This window comes from Xenopus tropicalis, chromosome 3 (genome assembly GCF_000004195.4).
Source record: "Xenopus tropicalis strain Nigerian chromosome 3, UCB_Xtro_10.0, whole genome shotgun sequence".
Classification (NCBI taxonomy): Eukaryota; Metazoa; Chordata; class Amphibia; order Anura; family Pipidae; genus Xenopus; species Xenopus tropicalis.
The window spans coordinates 100,345,382-100,368,668 of NC_030679.2; the positions used below are offsets into that span (position 1 = coordinate 100,345,382).

Genomic DNA, 23,287 nt, shown 5'->3' on the forward strand with positions numbered 1-23,287 from the left:
TGAGACCAGCACACACAATACATTGTGGTGTATATGCAAAAGAATAAATACCGTATATACTCGAGTATAAGCCGATCCGAATATAAGCCAAGGAAAACTGGAAAAACTTATTGACTCGAGTATAAGCCTAAGGAGGGAAATGCAGCAGCTACTGCTAAGTTTCAATAATCAAATAAATAACAGATAAATAAATAATAGATAACTTTAGGGAAATAAAAATGCTACAGCAGCAGACAAAAGCAAGTTTGGGAAGGAAGCTGCCATACTAATTATCAAGTATCAGTTCACGTGAGGGGTGTCCTCAGTGGATCCCAGTGCACAAGTCCCACCACAGTACTACAATAGTAGTTACTAGGGCAAAATAATTCTTGATGCTGGACTTAGTACAAATTTAATTTTTTTAAATAACAAGTTATTTGACCACCTACTGACTGGCTCATTGTGCAGATACACTGTAGGCACTTAACACACCCTATCATTAGTACTGTTTTTTTGTAATTAAATAAATTGGCAATTGTGTCATAGTTTGCGGACGTGCGTGCAAACTATGCACGTCCATCCACGGGGGGTGGGGGGGGGTTGGGTTGTGCAAGGAGCGCGTTACATCTGTCTGTTTTGTTATTTTAGCCATAAATGCTTTTGTTATTTTAGCCTTTTGTTATTTTAACCATAAATGCTTGTCCCCTGCCCCTGGCAGCATCCAGTCACAACTGTTAGTCTATAGGCATGGGCAGCTACAAGTTACCTTCTGTCCTTGCAACAGGATCCTGTCTGGCGCGATGTGCAGAGTTAACACGCTCCTTGCGCACACCCCCCCCCAGTGGACGGACGTGCGTGTGCACGGGGGGGAGGTGCGCGCAAGGAACGCGTTAACTCTGAACATCGCGCCAGACAGGATCCTGTTGCAAGGCCAGAAGGTAACGTGTAGCTGCCCATGCCTATAGACCAGCAGTCCATATACTCGAGTATAACCCGAGGGTTACTTTTTCAGCACATTTTTAGTGCTTATACTCAAGTATATACGGTAATTATGTACTGCACACACCACTGGCACCTTGGCATATCCTTGCCTGCTCACCCGCTCAGCAGCTTATGGTGGCAATCGCTGACTTAACTAGGGCACGCCGCCCCCCTGCAAAAGCTCTCCCTACTTGGACCCCCACTACCCACCCCTGGTGTAGTCTCCCGCCCCCATCACATCCCCCCTCCCTGGCCGCAGGTAGGAACGTGGCTGTGGAGTGGGGGATTTTTTTCACTGCTATAGAGAAAGCAGACCCCTACAGTCTAAGCCCCCCATGTGACCTTTTGGTCTGCTACCTCTATAGTTACGCCACTGGTGGCAATTTTGGATCCACTGATGTCAACCACCTGAAAGTTTATTCTGTGCATGCATGCCTAGCCCTCAAATACTTCATGGACTTTGCTTTGACTGTTTCAGTCTCCACCCATTGGTGGAGATATCGGGTGAAGATCCGCTCGCTTGGCGACATCGCCAAGCGAGCGGATCTGCCCGTGTATGGCCAGCATAAGCCAAAAGTGATATGAGATCAAGAACTAGATCTAGTAATGCCATGATCAGAAGGCTGTTTCTAAGGCAGTGGTGTACCTTGTTCTATCCGGCACCCCATAAAAAATCCTCAGGGGGACCTGGGCACACATTGGAGCCAACACACCCTTCTTCTGCCTACCCAGCTACTTGTGTGCCACACAACAGCATGTAAACAGAATTTCATCTCCAGAAGGATCAATGTAGTATAAACTTCCATACAGTAGTCCATACAGTGGCCCAGGCCCCCTTGTCCCCTGGGCCTTCTGTGACTAAGGGGGTTGATACCTTTCTTTGAAAAATTTCCCGGACAGTTTAATAGGGATGGAATGGTTAGACAGAAAGGGACGGGCTGATGATGCAAAAAGGGCAGGTCAATGATACAAAGGAGCAGGGTAATTGTGTAAACAGGCAGGACGGGAGAGACTGACCATCAATCCAGAAGAAATTAAATGAGTTGGGGGAGGAAGGGAAGGAAGGAGAAAAGAGGGCCCACCTGCAAGCAAAGATCTGGGGGCTGAACAACAGGTTATTACAAATTTACTAGCAACTACATTCAGGCCTGAACTGGGATTCAAAATAGGCCCTGGCATGTCAAGTGCACAGAGACTCAAACAGCCCCCAACCAGCCCACTAAATAGTGACTGTGTATGCATTTTACAGCAGCCCCTCTAACATTTACCAGAATATGCAGATTGCCAGTCCGGGCCTGACTATATTGCTGGTAAATTTTTAATACCAGCTCTTGCCTTGGCTGGTGTTTTACCTGCCAAGGTAGCAACCTTCGCTGTATGGTAGTTATGCCACTGTCTATAGGTCTAATGAAAACAATACTGCTTGCTAGTACCTAGGCTCTGCAGCTTTGATTCTTAGGCTACAGCCACACCTGGCTGTTTTCAAGGCCTGCTCTTCTCTGCTCGCTTCTGTCTCCACTGTCAAGCAGTGCTCAACACACGTGCAGACACATTGAGCAGATTTTGGCACATAAATGCATTTGTTTCTGAAGTCCACTCTATGGGGCACATTTATCAAAGTACGATTTTCGTACCTTTAAGAAGCACGATACAAACAAATAATATTAAATACTATTTTTTTGTATCGCGCTTTTTAAAGTGCAAAAAATTTGTGTCTGGAAATACAAAAATATTGTATAGTATCATATACTGTCTGAAAACCACAAATTTTTCATATCCGAATGATCGTAAACGGCGGGAAGACCTTTCTGATTTTGATCTTTCTGTGCATGATTTTGGAAGCCTCCCATAGGACTCAATGGCACTCTGCAGCTCCAACCTGGCCCAAGGAAAGTCACAATACCGAAGCTTGAATGAATGCTTTTGAATGAACTTTTGTACCTTTTGTGACAAATACGATTTTGTCACACAAATTGTTGCGCATTTTGTCGCAAAGTACGAAAAAGTTAACTTTAGAAAAAATAATTTTTTTTGTATTCAGACCTGTCATACTTTGATAAATGTGCCCCTGTATGTTTTAGGTCTGGACTGGCATTTCAACTTCACAGAGGCCCAAACAGCCCACTACCAGCCCAATGAATAATGACTGCCTATGGCATTTTACAGCAGCCCCTTTGGCATTTACCAAAGTCCACAGGCTGCCGGTCTGGGCATTATGCACACAGGCCGACACAGTTTGTGGAGACACAGCGGTGGAGAAGAGTGGAATGGCTGTTTCACTGCATGCTTTTATGCAGTCACACCTGGCTGTTTCTTGGCAGGGTAGGTTTTGCAGGGAACTGGGAGGTAAAATGGTTTGTGTGTGGGCAATAAGAACTCTCTAGCAATTGAGTAAAACTATGGGTTGGCATTAGGCTACCAATGTGGAAATATTAAAGAACATTACCTTGACTGTAACATTTTTATGGCTCTCATCCTGATTATACTTAGAATGTAAGCTCTACAGGGCAGGGACTTCCTTCCCACTTGTATCTCTTATTCTACGGCACTTAATCTCTGTATATTTGAAATATATTTACATTATAATGTTGTCTTCCCTGTATATACTTTGCTGTGTGTATTTCCCTGTGTGTACTTTCTGTATTGGGCTGTGTATCCTAGTAGCACAAAATAAATCAATAACAATAAAAAATAAAGTTATACATACATGCATACATACACCATTGTTCTGCAGAAAATATCAAGGCACTGGGGGCACTTTGAGACAGAGCACTGTATACACAAACACAATACACTATTGCTCAATTTTATGTTAGCAGCTTAGTCTTATATTTTTGCTCTCTTATGTGCCCCAAGTATACTTTGCCTGAGCCCTGCACATGGCTTATTTCTTTTTTGGCTTTCCAGGAATAGAGAACCATGCCTTTGGTGGCCGTGTACGGCACCTTCACAGGTGCAGCAAAAAACTGCCTCTGAAAAATTTGAGAGTGCAGAGAATGCATTTCAGGTGAGGTAGCACTGGGGATGCTGTCTCAGGCAACAGAAGCCCCTGGAGTGGCCCTGTTTATGGTAATGGATGTTTTCATCTTTGTAATAAAAGTAACTTAATCTGTTAGCATTACTGAAGTGGGAGGGTGTGTGTTATAGTTTTACTTCTCCTTCTGCAATCTGACCTGTCTTTAAAGTATATAGATTTTGCAAGGCCTAAAGTAAAACTTCCTGGCCTATGGCCTTTACTTGTTTAGGGAAACTATTGATTCTGCTGCAGTTTGGACATCACTGACATAAAGTGTTACTGTTGCCATCCTTCTGTACTCTCTGCAAAGCCCTCTATATAAACAATTAAATATAAATATTTTCTGTATATACACATATCAATACTAAACTATTAAAATCACTATAGCTTTGTAAACCACTCCTACAGACACTAAAGGCAATGGCACACGGGGAGTCGCCCGTGATACATCTTCACTATTGCGGGCAACTAATCTTCCCGACATGCCATCGCACTGGCAAGAATGTAAATTGCTGGTGGGATGGCATATGCGTTGCTTTGGTTTCCTTGCAAAGCAACTGCGGGGGACATAAGCGATTTACATTCTTGCCGTAGAGATGGCATGTCAGGGAGATTAGTCGCCTGCAATAGTGAAGATTTATCACAGGCGCCTAACCTCCCTGTGTGCCACCGCCCTTATAGAATCAGAATTTCACCAGGGCTTTCCACAACCTCACTGTAAAGAGCCATTTATTGATGCCATTTTGGGCTGCCCTTAGGTCAGGAGAGTTAAGGATGAAATTTGTGTAAGTTCGGGTTGAGTGCGGGTCAGGCTGGAAGTACACTTTTCCTTTGCGCCACTAAATTGTGCAAAACTATAAGTTCCATGCAGGATGCTGCCGCTTTGCAGAGCGATTTGACAAAATTGGAAAACTGGGCAGCAAACTGGAAAATGAGGTTCAATGTTGACAAGTGCAAAGTTATGCACTTTGGTAGGAATAATATAAACGCGAACTATCTACTGAATGGTAGTGTGTTGGGGGCATCCTTAATGGAGAAGGATCTAGGGGTTTTTGTAGATCACAAGTTGTCTAATTCCAGGCAGTGTCATTCTGTGGCTACTACAGCAAATAAAGTGCTGTCTTGTATAAAAAAGGGCATTGACTCAAGGGATGAGGACATATTTTTGCCGCTTTATAGGTCCCTGGTAAGGCCTCACCTTGAGTATGCGGTGCAGTTTTGGGCTCCAGTCCTTAAGAAGGATACTAATGAGCTGGAGAGAGTGCAGAGACGTGCAACTAAACTGGTTAAGGGGATGGAAGAGTTAAACTATGAGGTTAGACTGTCGAGGTTGGGGTTGTTTTCTCTGGAAAAGAGGCGCTTGCGAGGGGAAATGATTACTCTGTACAAGTACATTAGAGGGGATTATAGGCAGTTGGGGGATGTTCTTTTTTCCCATAAAAACAATCAGCGCACCAGAGGTCACCCCTATAGATTAGAGGAACAGAGCTTCCATTTGAAGCAGCGTAGGTGGTTTTTCACGGTGAGGGCAGTGAGGCTGTGGAATGCCCTTCCTAGTGATGTGGTAATGGCAGACTCTGTTAATGCCTTTAAGAGGGGCCTGGATGAGTTTTTGAACAAGCGGAATATCCAAGGCTATTGTTATACTAATATCTACAGTTAGTATTACTGGTTGTATATATATAGTTTATGTATGTGAGTGTATAGATTGGTTAGTATAGGTTGTGTGCTGGGTTTACTTGGATGGGTTGAACTTGATGGACAATGGTCTTTTTTCAACCCTATGTAACTATGTAACTAGGTTTCCCTGTCTTGGAACCTAAGGTGCGCACAGAAGAAATGTGGTAGGTGGTGGTTGTGGGTCCTACAATGGCAACATTTTGTTAGGTTAGGGTCGGGAGTGGGTTAAGGTTTTGCAGATTAGAGTTGGGTGCGGGAGGAGCTTTTCCTGACTAAACATCACAAGTTGCCACCTTTTCTAAAATGTTTTACTGTTTATGGGAGGGTGTGGGTGGAGATGAAAGGGGGTGAACTGTGACAAAAAAGAGGTGGATTTCATTATAGAAAGGTTGGGATCTTGATGTAAAAGGAAGGGCCAGTGACAATATGGTGGAGTCAAGATGCAAGGGAGCATTGAGGGCGCAGGCACTCAGCTTAAGGGGACTTACAAATTTACTGGCAACTACATTGCTGGTAAATTTGTAATACTGGCCCTGGCCTTGGTAGGTGTTTTACTGGTTAGGCCAGTAAAATATCACCTGGGTGGCAACCATTCATCATTTAGTTGCACTAAGCAGCATTGCATCCATTTTGCCTCTTCTACTGAATCACAAGCAAGCATGCCCACTGATGCTGGGATCCCTGGAGCAGTAAATCCAGGTTTCCCAAAACAGAAGTCTTGGCCAAAAGAACCACATTCTAATGGCATTTTAATGTTGTGAGCTAGAGGTGACACAGTGCCCACTCTGGAAATATTAACCACAATTTACATCCAAGTGGTAAATACACATGTGCGCAATTGCTTCAGTTTTGAGGAATAGTGAGAAATTGTGATAGGCGTTACTCCCCACGAGGCTGTATTTATGCTGGAATTCTGAGGGAAAAATAATGCATTTGTAAGTTACCCTTACAGACACTAATCAAGTATATCTTTGCCAAACCCATAAAAACAACTGAGTGTGTTCCAATGAAGAACAGCTGAGTAGCTAGCAACAAATGGCAGTGTTATCAAACTAGGGCATGCAGGAAAAGGTGGTTAGGCCTAGACTTGCTCCTCTCTCCCTCCACATTGCAGAAACGTGTTCAGTGAGCCTTCCATGTCTCCTATTCTTCTGCAGAAAATATCTTCTTTTGTAATTCTATGCATGAAAATTGTATCCCATTTGTTTTAAATGTATGGAAATATTGAAACAGGGAAAACACGTGGATGAAAAAGTAGGTGAGTTAGAGCACCTAAAAACGGTAGCAGAACTCTGGGACTACTGGCTGGGGAACCGTAAATGTTTAGGAGGTCCATTTGGGCTGTGGTTGATAAGCAGGCTTGTGTGACTTTGGAGATTTTTAAGGGCCCCAACTACCAAAGCGGTCGTTTAATTGTTATTGTAATAATATCTAAATATAAAACCACTGAACTGCTAAGGAATCTAGACTACATCTCTCTGCATCCTTGCATAGCCGGTGAGGCGCAGCTCGGCGATTTCTAGCCCTGTGTATGTTGTCAGGCTGTGCCTATGCTGTGTGGAGTTGTTGTTGTCAGGAAGAGTGCGCCTGCGCGGTGCGTGTGCAGCCTCGGCTCCTCTCCAGTGAGCGCCGTGCGGGCTGCTCCCGGCTGCAGTGGGACCAGGTGCTGGCTAGTCACGGGGCGCCGTGCGGAAGAAATACAGCTGCCGTTTTACCTTCATGACCCTCGACAGCGGAGCAGTCTCTGTACTTACCGACACCCCAACATTACCCTTGGGTTTGTCTCCTCCCAGCAACCTTACCATGCACCTCACCCAATTCCACGCGTCTTCCCCGTTCTAGCTCCCCGCACCCCACATATTCCCCAGACAAGCTCTCCTTCGTCATGTCCCTCCAGCAGGGGAAGGCGACTTACTCGAGGTCGGGGTAAAGGCCTAGTTTGCAGTGCTCCTTCCGTCCTCCAGCTTCCCACCCCTCCCCACCTCCTCACACATACATACACAGTCAGACACACCGAGCTCAGCATCAGCAATCATGGCAGAGGAACAGCAGCAACAACAAGCCCAGAAAATCCAACGCACGGAGCAGCCTGCCCAGCTGCCTCCCTCTGCACCAGGGGCACTGCCAGCCTTGGTGACTGGACTGCAAGGGACAGAGGCCAACGCACTGCAACAGAAGATCAAGAACTCCATCTGGTAAGTACCATGCCAACAACAACAACAACAACCCCCTTGCCCTGTCATTCATTCGCCTACCATTCGCTTTATACCTAGGAGAATGCACACTGCCTGGCACCTTTCATGGCAATACAAGCTCGATTTCCAGGGTTGGGCTTGATCCCTGAGTGTACACATGGGTGTATGCAAAATGTTGCCCCACAGGCATAGCACAGATCTGACTATAAGGACATATTTCTGCTTGGTGTCCTTGTACCCCAAAACAAAAAGGGAACACAAAAATAGCACTAAGGTCACCGCCTTTTCTGGAAAAAAATACCAGCCTTCCTATATTTTAATTTTTTGCCCTATTAATAACAGTGTTGTCAAGAACCATTTTGACCGTCTAGGCCTGAAAAATACTAGCCAGGGGGCAACCTTACATTCCATGTGTACATTACGTTAGTGTGTCATCTTATCAATTTCCATTTTGCATATATGTATATATATATATATATATATATATATATATATATACACACACACACTGACACCCCACTAGTGTGTTCCTACCCATTGGTTATGTCCACTCTTTGGCCTCCAGCTGTTGCTGAGCTGCAACCTGCAACACTGGGAGCTATAGTCCAATAACAACTGAAGGGCCACAGGATGGGCATCCGTCCATTTTAGACATATGAGAAACTAAAAATTGCAGCATAAAAACACAAGCAGTATTTCATTTTCATTGAGAACTAGGCAATGTGCTTTGATATTTCCATCCAAAAGAAGGATATGTTGTCTGTTTATCTCCCGTCCTCTGCAGTATTAAACAGGATTAAATACAATGCTGCAGATCATATTGCTGTTTTCATATGCATCATAGAGGAACATGAGAGAAATGATTTATCCATTTGTGTCCCTGCTAGTGGAACATGCAGATGATGGGAATGCATGAAATATTTTTTCATTCAGTGGATTTTTTTTATCCCAAGAATAACAAAGGTGGTCAGATGCAGTCTCGTGCTGAATGGCTGGCTGATATTTTTTTCTTGCATCAGGTCACTAGACTGATGCTGTGTGGGAGTGTCTTAGGCTGCTAGATAAAAAATCACACCTGCTTAGGTTTTATATTAGCATGGTTTGTGTGTGTGTGTGTGTGTGTGTGTGTATATATATATATATATATATATATATATATATGTGTGTGTATGCACGCACTGCACTTTCTGGTTTTCATTAGGTTAGTCACAAATGAAAAAATCCCTCTGTAGAAGACATGGCGTGTAGTATTTTTGCAGCGTTTCTATTGATAGCTTTTTACTCTCATCTGCACTGTGCTGTAAAAAGCAGCAGCAGCAGCAGAAGCTGTTTACATCCACTCACAGTTGGTATCATGTCAAAATTCCTGGCAAAATGGCTACTGAGTGAAAACCTTGTTTGTTAAAGCTCATCCTTATGTGCACATGGCTGTCCATGTTGTACAGTTGTACATCATGTACTCAGCCTAAATGACAATTTTGCTCCCCTTTGGATATAGATTTTATTCTTGTTCTTTAGACCTGGATTGCATTAATGGTTTCATTGTAGTCATTATTTGGATATTTTTTTGCTTTTCACAGAACTGGTTGTAAATTGAGAGAGAATGTTTTCTAGAAAAAAAACAAGATCATCATATCACGTGTGTCTTTGGTCTATTTGTGCATCTGGTATAACCACTGTAGTGAAGCTGCAATCTTTTGTATTTGGCTGGTGTTTGTGTTCATTTTGCATTCAGTTGTGCAGTGCCACACAACAAGTTGCTGCTTCAAAAATACTTGTTAATGATGATAATGTTTGTGTTTATTAGCAGGCTGTTAAAACCATTTACGTTTAGGGCAGATTCTCTCGATTTGCAGCTTCTTTAATTTCAAACCCAAGCTTTAACATTGCCAGGCCTTTTAGCTCTCAGCTAGTTAAACAACTTGCAAGATTAGTGGCAGTGGGTGGACTTGATCCTATGACTTTTTCATTCCCAGTCCAATGCTCTTGATAGCATCAGGTCAGACTTTTACTCCCTTTATATAATTAATATATATAATCTCATGTAACTGTAGGGCTTTTTTTCATCCATTACATCGTTATGTAGCAATGTTGCATATTGTTCACAAAGCCTGCAGATTGTTTTGGTGTTTGTCTTTTTCTGGGTTCACTCACCATGAAATAACAACAATACTTTTAATAGCATCGGGAGGTGGTTTTAGGAAAACTGTGACATACTAGCATTCTCAAGGTCATCTGAGGTGTATTACATGGAAAACATATGTTTTTCAAAACTGCTTTGTTTAATTTGCCCATGCTGATGATTGTCTTAACTTCTTGAGCATTAATATGGCACCTTTTTTATCTATACAACCCCACTTTATAGTCTGTACAGTCCTGCCTAGAAACAAGCAGTTTTTGAACAAAATTAGATTAATTGTTTCAGCTGAAATGAGTTTGTTGTAGAACAGTACTATATACTTGGAACACAAGAACCACGAGTAGCCTGTAATATAAATAATCATAAATGTTGCTTAGTGTTGTCACTTGTGTCCCATGAAATGTGCAGTGTTTAAAATTATGTGCCACTACTTAAAATTATTTAAGTCACCTCAGAGGTTCATGACCTGTTTTAAGAACATTGGGCCTGCAGCCTTGTTCTTTTTTTTATTTTGCTTCTGTAATACTGGTATAGGATCCATTTTCCAGATCCATCATCCAGAAAACTCAGAATTACAGGAAGACCATCTCCCATAGACTCCATTTTAATCAAATAATTACAATTTTTAAAACTGATTACCCTTTTCTCTGTAATTATACAACAGTACCTTGTACTTGAGCAACCGAGATATAATTAATCCTTTTGGTGCCAAAACAAACTATTGGGGTTATTTTAAATGTAAATTATTTTTAGTAGACTTAAGGTATAAAGATCCAAATTATGGAAAGACCCTTTATCTGGCAAACCCCAGGTCCCGGGCATTCTGGATAACGGGTCCCATACGTGTAACTGATTTAAATCATTGTCGGTGATGATATAATTCTGTTATTCGTATTCAAATATTGCTCCGCTTTATGTTTATTATTTACCTGTTCCGGTTTAGTTTGTGTTCTCAGGAACTGTACAAATATTGCTGTTTAGATCCTGCTCAGTGGCCTAAAACACAGGTCTTAAGCCTACTGGCTGAATGTGGCCCTTCATGACATTTTTATTTCTTGGGTAACCTAATACAGGTATGGGATCCCTTATCCGGAAACCCGTTATCCAGAAAGCTCAGAATTACGGAAAGCCTGTCTCCCATAGACTCCATTTTAATAAAATAATCCAGAATTTTAAAACTGATTTCCTTTTTCTCTGTTTTAATAAAACAGTACCTTGTAATTGATCCCAACTAAAATATAAATAACCCTTATTGGATGCAAAACAATCCTAAATTAATTTATGTTTTATTAATTTTTTAGTAGACTTAAGGTGTGGAGATCCAAATTACGGAAAGACCCCTTATCCGGAATACCCTTGGTCCCGAGCATTCTGGATAATGGGTCCTATACCTGTACATTGAAAAGGTTTGTGGTACTGCTCTAAATTACATAACCCTGGTGAATAAATTGCCAAAGCATTTTCTCCGCTGGCATAGAAGTTGCCTATACTACTTGATACCAAATGGTATTCACCTGTCCAAGAAATGTCACTTTTAACCCATTGCAATGTATGTTTAAGGCAAGGACCCATTGGCATTTATATATGCATTTGTTATGCACAGGATAACACATAAGTAGATCACACAGCATTTAAAGCATCCATTTGTACATAAGCTAATGCTGAGGGAAATTAAGGACAGTTGCACACAAAGCTATTTCAGTGTCCCACTGCCTTTTAAGTCATTCAAATGCAGGGCCAAAACACCCAAAATAGACCTTTATTGCCTTCTGTGCCAATATTAATCTGCTACCTGAATCTGGCTTGAAATAGGTTTAGTTATCTTTGGATGATTATTATTTTATATTTGCTCCATAGAAAACAACAGCAAAACACATTTTAATTCAACAACATGCATCAGCTACGCAGTTAAAGAAACCACCAAAATAAATTTGCACAGATATCCAGAAATCTTCCAGTTACAAGAAGGCCAGCTACAATAGAGTTAATTTAAAGCAAATAATTCTATTTATTTATTGTATTCTGTATCTTGTAAGGGTATAGGATACAGAGTAAAGGAAATTATTTTTTAAAATTAGACATTTTAACCATATAGATTGTTAGCTCTACGGGGCAGAGACCTCCATCCTCTTGTGTCTTTGACTCTTAACTTATTGCAACTGTATTTATCTTGTATCTATCTGTATTTATTGTTATACTTTGTATTTATCTATTATTATCTTAATAATCCCCTGTTTGTATTAATGTATTCTACTGTACAGCGCTGCGTACATAAGTAGCGCTTTATAAATAAAGATATACATACATACATACATTTAATTCTATGGGAAATGACGTTCCCCTAATTCTGAGTTTTCTGGATAAAGGATTTCCAGATAAGGGATCCTATACCTGTAGAAGGTACTGTAATAATAAAACAAACAAGTTAAACTGTAGGAATTCATATTGCTGTCTAAACAATCCTATTTGATTTATTTAATGTTTAAATAATTTTTATTAGACCTAAGGTATGGTGATCCAAATTACAGACAGATCCCTTATCCGGTAAACCATACAAGCATACCAGATAATACCAATAATACCCCATACCTGTAGTTAGAGTGGCTTTAATTTTCAAGTGAAAAAGATAACTTGCATGCAAATATGTTTCTATTTAAATGAGTGTGTTCTGCCTTCACAGAGTCTCGCAGGCAATCAAACCTTATCACTAACGAAAATCTTGACTCCCATATATACAGTGGTGTGAAAAACTATTTGCCCCCTTCCTGATTTCTTATTCTTTTGCATGTTTGTCACACAAAATGTTTCTGATCATCAAACACATTTAACTATTAGTCAAAGATAACACAAGTAAACACAAAATGCAGTTTTTAAATGAGGGTTTTTATTATTTAGGGAGAAAAAAAATCCAAACCTACATGGCCCTGTGTGAAAAAGTAATTGCCCCCTGAACCTAATAACTGGTTGGGCCACCCTTAGCAGCAATAACTGCAATCAAGCATTTGCGATAACTTGCAACGAGTCTTTTACAGCGCTCTGGAGGAATTTTGGCCCACTCATCTTTGCAGAATTGTTGTAATTCAGCTTTATTTGAGGGTTTTCTAGCATGAACTGCCTTTTTAAGGTCATGCCACAACATCTCAATAGGATTCAGGTCAGGACTTTGACTAGGCCACTCCAAAGTCTTCATTTTGTTTTTCTTCAGCCATTCAGAGGTGGATTTGCTGGTGTGTTTTGGGTCATTGTCCTGCTGCAGCACCCAAGATCGCTTCAGCTTGAGTTGACGAACAGATGGCCGGACATTCTCCTTCAGGATTTTTTGGTAGACAGTAGAATTCATGGTTCCATCTATCACAGCAAGCCTTCCAGGTCCTGAAGCAGTAAAACAACCCCAGACCATCACACTACCACCACCATATTTTACTGTTGGTATGATGTTCTTTTTCTGAAATGCTGTGTTACTTTTACACCAGATGTAACGGGACACACAGCTTCCAAAAAGTTGTCTCGTCGGTCCACAAGGTATTTTCCCAAAAGTCTTGGCAATCATTGAGATGTTTTTTAGCAAAATTGAGACGAGCCTTAATGTTCTTTTTGCTTAAAAGTGGTTTGAGCCTTGGAAATCTGCCATGCAGGCCGTTTTTGCCCAGTCTCTTTGTTATGGTGGAGTCGTGAACACTGACCTTAATTGAGGCAAGTGAGGCCTGCAGTTCTTTAGATGTTGTCCTGTGGTCTATTGTGGCCTCTCGGATGAGTTGTCTCTGCGCTCTTGGGGTAATTTTGGTCGGCCGGCCACTCCTGGGAAGGTTCACCACTGTTCCATGTTTTTGCCATTTGTGGATAATGGCTCTCACTGTGGTTCGCTGGAGTCCCAAAGCTTTAGAAATGGCTTTATAACCTTTACCAGACTGATAGATCTCAATTACTTTTGTTCTCATTTGTTCCTCAATTTCTTTGGATCTTGGCATGATGTCTAGCTTTTGAGGTGCTTTTGGTCTACTTATCTGTGTCAGGTAGCTCCTATTTAAGTGATTTCTTGATTGAAACAGGTGTGGCAGTAATCAGGCCTGGGGGTGACTACAGAAATTGAACTCAGGTGTGATAAACCACAGTTAAGTTATTTTTTTAACAAGGGGGGCAATCACTTTTTCACACAGGGCCATGTAGATTTGGAGTTTTTTTTTCTCCTTTAATAACGTAAACCTTCATTTAAAAACTGCATTTTGTGTTCAATTATGTTATCTTTGACTAATAGTTAACGGTTTTTGATGAGCAGAAACATTTAAGTGTGACAAACATGCAAAAGAATAAGAAATCAGGAAGGGGGCAAATAGTTTTTCACACCACTGTATATATAAGGAAGAGTGGAGCACACCCTATAATGGTTCAAACGCCCTGGGTGCTGGCTAAAGTAAGGGAATATATGGACAGAGAGCAGCACACACAAGGACTTAGCAAAAAAAAAAGGGAACAAATGTATTCAAAAATAATCCAACATTTCGAGTACCAACTGTACTCTTCCTCAGGGACCAGGTTTGTCCCTGAGGAAGAGTACAGTTGGTACTCGAAACGTTGGATTATTTTTGAATAAATTTTTTCCCTTTTTTTGCTAAGTCCTTGTGTGTGCGGCTCTCTGTCCATATATATATATATAAATTTTTTTTTTTTAATTAAATAAAATGTAATTTTAGGCAACATTCCAAAAAAGAAATATAAGGGAGAGTTCACCGTTAAATAAACTTTTAGTATGATGACATTTTTATGAAGACACATTTCCAATTAGACTTCATTTTTTATTTTTTGTAGTTTATCAGTTATTTGGCTTTTTGTTCAGCAGCTCTCCCATTTAATATTTAGCAGCTATTTGGTTGTTAGGGTCTTATATAACCTTCATAAGGGGCATCAACCCCCTCATCCTCTACCCACATGCAGAGATTGTTAGCAGGAAGTAAGGAAAACTCCAGGTTAAGCGCTTCTGCGCATGCACACTTTTTCCGTCATATGTGTCAGCAGTAGCTCAGAACTCTAGATAACTAATGCACTCTCTCTGCTGATCTTTGCATCCACACTGATCCCAAATTGGGTAAGCAAGATATTTTAAATAATAAAGGAAGCTTTTATTTTTTTTTAATTATTGTAGGTTAAGTTATTCTTCTGCACTACCACTCTGGTTAATACTTTGCAGAATATAAACATCCCCTTCAATATCACTGATAGTATATGAGAAGGTATACATTAACCCTTTCACTGCCAGCCGTTTTGGACCAAAGTGGAACTTCTACTGCCAGATCGTTTTTGAACATTTTGCACCGTTTCAGTTTAGGGGCCTTTCCTCGGGGGGACTTTTAGTTTACCCAGGAAAACAATATATTGTTTTTTTCAGGACAACCTAAGCTTTCAAAATATTGTAGATTTTGGTGTAATTCCAATTCTGTTACAAGATATAGGCTTCTAAATGTCTAAAAATTTTTTAAAAAAATCACATTTTCCATACTATAAACACACATACCAGAAACAAAAATTATTTTATGCACAAAAATACAACTGATTTGGAAAATCTCATGTCTCCTGAATGTGCCAATACCAAATATATATAGTTTTATGAAGATTTAGGTATAGGTCGAAACTCCCAGCAGTACACTACCAAATGTCCAAAGCACTGCTTCAGAAAACTGCATACTTTAGATTTCAAGGCCAAAAAATCCACTAACGGAAGGTTTATCCCAGAAAATTACACATTTCTGGAAAGAACAGATTCTGGGGAATCCAGAATAGGCACAACTGTTTGTCTACTCCAAACTATCAAGTCGCAATGCTTTTCCAAGTTATTGGTTTTTATCAAAATTTGTGAATTTTTAAAAAAATCACTTCAAAGTTTCCAGTCTATAGTATCTTATCTCCTATAGGTCATAAAGTAACCAAATAAAACACCCTAAATATGAACGCCAGGGGTCCACTGAACAGTTTGATGCACAATATGTATAGGTTTACCCAGGGCTGTGGAGTCGGAGTCGAGGAGTCGGAGGCAATTTTGGGTACCTGGAGTCGGCAAAAAATGAACCGACTCCGACTCCTACTAAATTTAAATGGGAATAAAAAAATAAATAAAACAAGTTTAAATGTCCCAATTCACAAACAGTCATAATTACTTCTCTGCTATAAGAATAAAGCCCAATGCACGCAGTGCATAAACGAACACGTTGAGTGACCATGAAGCATGCTTTTCATTGACTGTATGAATGTATAAAATACATTAGCATATTAAAAATGTCGGAGTCGGAAGTATCAGAAACGTCTGAGTCGGAGAATTTATCTACTGACTCCACAGCCCTGGGTTTACCCAAGTATGTGGCATGTAGGGGCCCCAATGGGAAAATACCCCCATATGATCTATCATTTCTGTCATTACAGCTCCTGCAAAATCAACACATTTACATCATTTCATGTGGGATAAAGCTACAAAAAAGTACGCTCACCCTAGAATGCCATATATTTTTTGAAAGAACACATTCCCCCGAATCTAAAATGGGTACCCATGTCTTTCTACTCCAAAGTACCAAGCCGCAAAGTTTCCTAAATTTGGCGATTTTGATGACATTTCCAATCCAATCCATCATATCTCCCACATTAGGTACCAAGATAAAAACACACTAAATTTGAACACCAGGGGTCCACTGAACAGTTTGATTCCCAATATGCATAGATATAACAAAGTCTGTGGTGTGTACTGACCCCAAAATGAAAATAGCACATATGGATTTCTCACCTGCCAACTCAGCTTTTGCACACAGAGCCCCCTGTCAGCGTATTATGTGCCGTAACACCCCCTAACTATACAGAGACCCCCAGAAAGCCATATATTTTTGGAAAGTACACATTCTGACAAATCCAACATGGGTAAAGAGTCCTTTCTATACCAAAGTACCAATCTGCAAAGCTTTCCTAAAGTTAGTGGGTTTTTTTGACATTTCAGAAAATCGTCTAAAATTTTGCAATTTGCCGCTTTTATCTCACACAATTTCTTGCGTACAAAGGCAAGTCACCCCAAATAGCAACACCAGAGATCTACTGAACAGTTTGATGCCCAATATGCATAGCTATACCAAAGTCTGTGGTGTGTACTGAACCCAAAATGAAAATAGCGCATAAGGATTTCTCACCTGCCAACTCAGCTTTTGCACACAGAGCCCCCTGACAGTGTATTATGTGCTGTAACCTCCTTAACTATACAGAGACCCCCAGAAAACCATATATTTTTGGAAAATACACATTCTGATGAATTTAAAATAGGTAAAGTTATTTTTCTACACCAGAGTACCACATGGCAAAGCGAAGCTAAAATATAGATCAGGAACACTAATACAGGGATAAAAATGCAATAAAACCACAAAAATTGTGCAAATTAGTGAAACGGCAAAATAAGTCACACAACAGTGTGGTCAGAGTATCTGATCCAATAGTCAGGCTGTCAAAATAAACAGCTTTTAGGATAAAGACGAAGGGGTTTACACATCCGAAAGTTGTGTGGCAGTGTGTAAGTGTGTATATGAGTGTATAAAAGTGTGCTAAAGTGTGCAAAATGTAAAAAAAACAAAACAGTTCTAATATGTGTACAAATGCATGTAATTGTATGTAAGTGTGTATAATAGTGTAAAGAAAGGGCACTTACCTGTCCTGGAGCTAGATGGCCGATCAGATTGCTTGTAGATGTCTTCAGTGATCCTGCAGGGTCCTCTGTGCAAAGCTCACACAGCAGGAAGTGAGTGGGCATCGCCGGAGGGAGGGGGGGAAAGCAGGGAGAGCCAAAGGAGAAGCAGCAGATGCGATCGCATCTGCTGCTTAGAGATGGGTCCTGCGATGATCGCATCGCAGGACCCACATGACATCCCCCCTGGCTGGTTGCCCAGGGGGCTGTCATCACTCAGAACATGCACATGCCGCTTCTGCAGAGAGAACCTTTATCTGCCAAACAACGTACGGCGCACGTTGTTGGCAGATAAAGCCTTTTACTGCAACAACGCATGCCGTACGTTGTTGGCAGTGAAAGGGTTAAAGGAGAACTATACCCTCGGGCGCTAATAGCCCCCTTAACTGTCACTGCCTTGACCCCCCTCACCTGTCCCTTATTGCATAGTTCCTAAGTTTAAACACTGTCCCTATTGCTAACCTCTAGCTAAAAATGCATTCTAGCGCAGCAGCGTACCTGCCCGACATTTTCTTAGCACCTGAAGACACTTTGGGTCTCTCCACCAATACGAACCTGCTTGCGCATGCCCAGTTGGAGGTAGCAGGAAATCAGCTTAAACTACGCATGCAGGGTCCGTGTCGAAGGTGAGACCTAACATGTCTTCAGTCGCTAAGAAGATGTCAGGCAGGTACGCAGCTGCACTACTCTGCATTTTTAGCTAGGGGTTAGCGATAGAGACAGTGTTTAAACCTAGGAACTATGTGATAAGGGAGAGGGGAGGGGGGGGGTCAAGGCAGTGATAGTTAAGGGGGCTTTTAGTGCCTGGGGGTATAGTTCTCCTTTAAGTATTAAACATAGTTTAAGCTGCCCATACATGGGCAATCCTGTCCCATTTGATCATCTAGTGGCTGTGCTAAATTGTTTTGATCTAATCAATTAGTGCCCTGAAAAGTGATCAGATCACATGAGGGGTCTCTGTCGCTGTATATAAAAAGCTGCTTGAAAACCCATAAGCACAACAGCTAACTTGAAATGTCTGGATCTTGTTGGTGGGATTAACATGTTTACCTAACGGTTAAGGCATTTCAAAGTGGCTGTTGAGCTTATAGGTTTCCAAGTAGCCTTTTTGTATACAGTGATAGTGGCCTGAGAGAGAATTCATGTAGTGCCTTCTGATACTCTCTCAATAATGTCTTCAAGCCTCTGCTTTATGGGAAATACATGCAAAATTTTTCAAAGCCATATTTACCAGCTGTTCAAGAGAGACAGACAATGTAGCAAGAAGCCCTAGATGGACTAACTTTGTCAGTACAGGTATGGGATCCCTTATCCGGAAACCCGTTTGTAATTGGTCCCAACTAAGATATAATTGATCCTTATTGGATGCAAAACAATCCTGTTGGGTTTGATTAATGTTTTATTGATTTTTTAGCAGACTTAAGGTATGGAGATCCAAATTACGGAAAGACCCCTTATCTGGAATACCCTTGGTCCCAAGCATTCTGGATAACGGGTCCTGTACTATGTTATAACACCACTGTACAGTAAGGGGCATATTTATTAACACTGGAAACTAACATCACCTGTGATGTTGATCATATCAACCAATCAAATCTTTTGCTTCTGTTAACTTGTCGGTGACCCTTCAAATCTAATTGCTGATTGGTTGCTATGGGCAACATCACAGCCTATGTCTCCAGTGTTAATAAATACACCCCTAAATGTGCTGTATTTGTGAAAAAGAAATTCCGGTTATTGTTACAAAATACATTAGTTTTAGATTTGGGCCATATTTTGCAATAATTTTTCAGAATCTACCATTGAAGCATATATCAGTGGGATTGATAGCATATCGTTTTGTCTAAGACCATATTCCATATGGATTTTGTTGAGTGGAGTCTCCTATTTCTCAAACATTATTCATATTCACAAGGATAATATAGGCATCCTTTGAGATGATTGTACTGGAATTATTTTACTTGCTCAGGCAGCAAATATAGCAACCAATGGAATACAAAACCTTCAAACCACAAACATGCCTCAGCTTGTCTTTTCGCTGTACAGACAGATATAAATATAAGAGATGTAGGCCTCTAGTGGAGCAATGAGTTATTCATATTACATTTTTTGTTTTTGCCTAATTGCAATTTTAAGTTGTGTAGATTGTGGTAATATAATTTTTATATTTTATTTATATATATATATATATATATATATATATTTTTTTTTTTTTTTTTTTACTGTTAACAAAAAAAAACTTCATAAGCACAATCATGAAAACTGTGTCTAATTGGTAATTCTTATAAAATAGTTTTCTTTTAAATCTATTGCTTTCCTCCCCATACTTGAAATTCAGAGAAAAAAATATAAAATATTTTAAATACAGTATATTAGATGACATTGACTGTAATGACCGATCTCTCTTTGTCATTGTGTAGTTTGTCTTGTTTTGAGAGAACCTTGTACTGTACATTGTGCTATAATAAGAAATGTCCAGAGGCATCATAAGTAACTGTTCTGCATCTCCTTAATAATGTGTAATTGATGCAGGAAACTATAGAATGCAAAGTACAGTCCATCATAGATGAAGTCACACAGATAAGTGTCAGTAGAGATTTTTGCTTGTGAATACACTGTGGCTGTTCAAGTACCACTAATTATTTGCTGGTAAAATAAACTTCCAGTCTAAATTTGAGAACCTGGTCCAGCACTGTATCACTGTAAGAAGTTAATTAGTCTTTGGGGCTATGGCACCACAATTAATAGAACAAAATATCCCACCATTTTACTGGATTTTACCTATTTGTTGTCCATTGACCCACACTGTGTAGGCCTCAGCAGCACCATTAATTGATTTGATAAGTGACATATTTACATCCTTCTGGAGTGGTAAGTTGTGCTATTATCAGCAGTCGATCAGCAGAACAATGGGAAGGTAGCAAGATAGCAGCTCTCGGTAGATATCAGAACAGCACTCAACAGTAAGGGCTCTGGCACACGGGGAGATTAGTCGCCTGCGGCAAAACTCCCTGTTCGCGGGCGACTAATCTCCCCGAGTTGCCTTCCCCCTGCCATCCCACCGGCGAACATGTAAGATTCCCGAAATCGCTCCGCCGCGTCTGCCATCCCACCGGCGACTTACATGTTCGCCGGTGGGATGGCAGGGGAAGGCAACTCCGGGAGATTAGTCGCCCGCGAACAGGGAGTTTTGCCGCGGGCGACTAATCTCCCTAAGGGCTCTGGCACACGGGGAGATTAGTCGCCCACGACAAGTCTCCCTTGTCACGGGCGACTAATCTCCCTGTGTGCCAGAGCCCTAAAGCTGGCCATACACGCACAGATGTATATTCGGTGCGTGTATGGCATGTCGGCGAGTCGACCGATATCGCAGGAAGCTGCTGATATCGGTCGACTCGCCGATCGGCCAGGTTAGAAAATTTTGATCGGGCGCCATAGAAGGCGCCTGACCAAAATCTGCCGTCAGGGCTGAATCGGCAGAAGGAGGTAGAAATCTTATTGTTTCTACCTCCTTATCTGCTGTTTCAGCCCTGACGGTGTGTGGCAGATCTGACGATGTTTCATGCAACCAATGGTCGCACGAAACATCGTCAGATCGCCACGTGTATGGCCAGCTTAAGAAATCCAAGTCCAGCTTGGGCTCCTGTTACCATCTGCAATTTTGCTCTCTGCACTAGAAGAGCCAAATTTTTGGTTAAAATAGCAGGTGTCTTTTTGCCTCACAGCGCTGCCCACTGGACACACCAACTGGATCACACTGAAATCTTTTTACACCATCATTTTGTCATTAATGGCTGTATCTTTGGCTAAAATGATATGTTAAACGATACAAGGAGTAACCTAAGTAAGACAAAATGTTTTTTTATTGTTTATAGGAAGCCAGTGGTGAGTTGTTCTTTTTCTGGGGCTTTATCATGTTTATCAAGAGTAAAATTTTCAAGTTTTTTCTACTTTAGCTGTAGTCCTTGTACAAGCTAATGTTGTTTTCCTTCCAATGGTCACATCACTCAGTAAAAGATTGTTTATCATCAAATGTCTCTCACGTTGCTAGATAGAGCAATATATATCTTTTTTTACCAACCCAGATTTCTAGGACAATCTTATTGAACCAATAACCAATGATCTTTCAGAACATTTCAAGAAGCTATGTTGGCTTGTATATATATCTAATATTATCTGTAATATATATATATATATATATATATATATATATATATATATATATATATATATATATATATACAGAAAACCCCTACTTATCTCAAGGATACCCCACATTTGCTGGACAGTATTAAGCAACTAAGTATCCTTGTGGACGGTTCTTTTTAGCGAGCATGGATGTGGTTAGCCTCTATACCTGTATCCCGCACGGGGAGGGTTTGGCGGCCACACGGCGTGCATTAGAGACAGTGGATTTTTTTCTACAGGTTTCGGGCACCGCAATGGGTGCGGCCATGGCATCCGTCGTATGCTAATTTATTTATGCATTGTTTTGAACAACAGCACATTTTGCCAAACTATGGTAATAACCTTTTGTTTTTCCAGCACTATATTGATGACATGATCTTGCTTCGGGGTGGCACTGAGACTGAGTTCCATAACATGGTAGCTAACCTTAATGCACTAGATAGTCCTGTAAAGTTTTCGGCCGATATCCAAAGTGAGCGGTTAAATTTTTTGGATATTGAACTGTGGATCACAGGTAACCATTTGGGCTACACTCTGTTCCACAAGCCCACTGATAAGTATGTGCTCCTTCACTTTGGCAGTAGCCATCCTCCGGCCCTTAAAAAATCTTTACCCATTTCAAAATTTTGTAGGGTACTGAGGAATAACTCTTGATTTACATATAGCAGAAACCCAAATCCTTGAGATGTGGGGGCGCTTTGAAGCGAGGGGTTATCCAGCATCAGTCCTGTCGCAGGCTTTATCCACGACTCGTACACGTTGTAGCCTCATTAATAGGGGACCTAAGGTACACCCGGGTATTGTGTTTAGTACCACTTTCAATGATAGGTCTGATCATATCAGAAATGCTATTGGGAAGAATTGAAATATCCTTCAGGCTGACCCTGAGTTTAAGAAAGTTTTGCCAAGGGCCTCGCTTGTTAGCTATAGGAGGGGTACAAATCTACGGGACCTCTTAGTACAGAGTGACCCTATTGCATGTCATCAGAAGAAGTCCGATTCATGGTTACGAAGCAATAAACCAGGATGTTTTAAATGTCCCAATTGTACCTCTTGCAGATACATGACACCAGGTGCGACTTTCTTACATCCACAGACAGGTAAACATCTTACTATTAGGCACCACATTACCTGTACTACAGCTTATGTGATTTACTTGATTACCTGCCCTTGTGGTTTGTCGTATGTAGGGAAGACAGATCAAACCTTGAGGATATGTATGGATGGTCATCGTTCCGCCATAAGTACTGTGTTTAGGGACGGGGTGACTAATAAACATTTTCTTTTCGCTACATTGCGATTGATCTTGTTCCCCCAAGGGGGGGTGAGAGTTCCCGTCTGCTTTTACTAAGGGAAGTTTTTTGGATAAAAACACTTAACACCTTGTCCCCTTTTGGCCTTAA

The 23,287-nt window shown here is 40.9% G+C and overlaps 1 protein-coding gene across 3 annotated transcripts in view; it reads left to right on the forward strand.

Annotated features, from left to right (window-relative positions):
- Positions 1-6,670: 6,670 nt before the first annotated feature.
- The window catches only part of rfx7 (regulatory factor X7), a 65,203-nt gene continuing 48,586 nt past the window's right edge, over positions 6,671-23,287 (forward strand). Inside the window, exon 1 of one of the 3 annotated variants that reach the window (XM_012958368.3) lies at positions 6,671-6,914. Coding sequence is in view for 2 of the 3 variants with exons in the window: in XM_012958367.3 (XP_012813821.2) it covers positions 7,207-7,851 (645 nt within the window). In the remaining variant the exon portion in view is untranslated. Of the gene's footprint in view, positions 6,915-6,936; positions 7,852-23,287 lie in introns of those variants that run through there. The other 2 variants (XM_012958367.3, NM_001097380.1) reach the window with 2 other exon arrangements.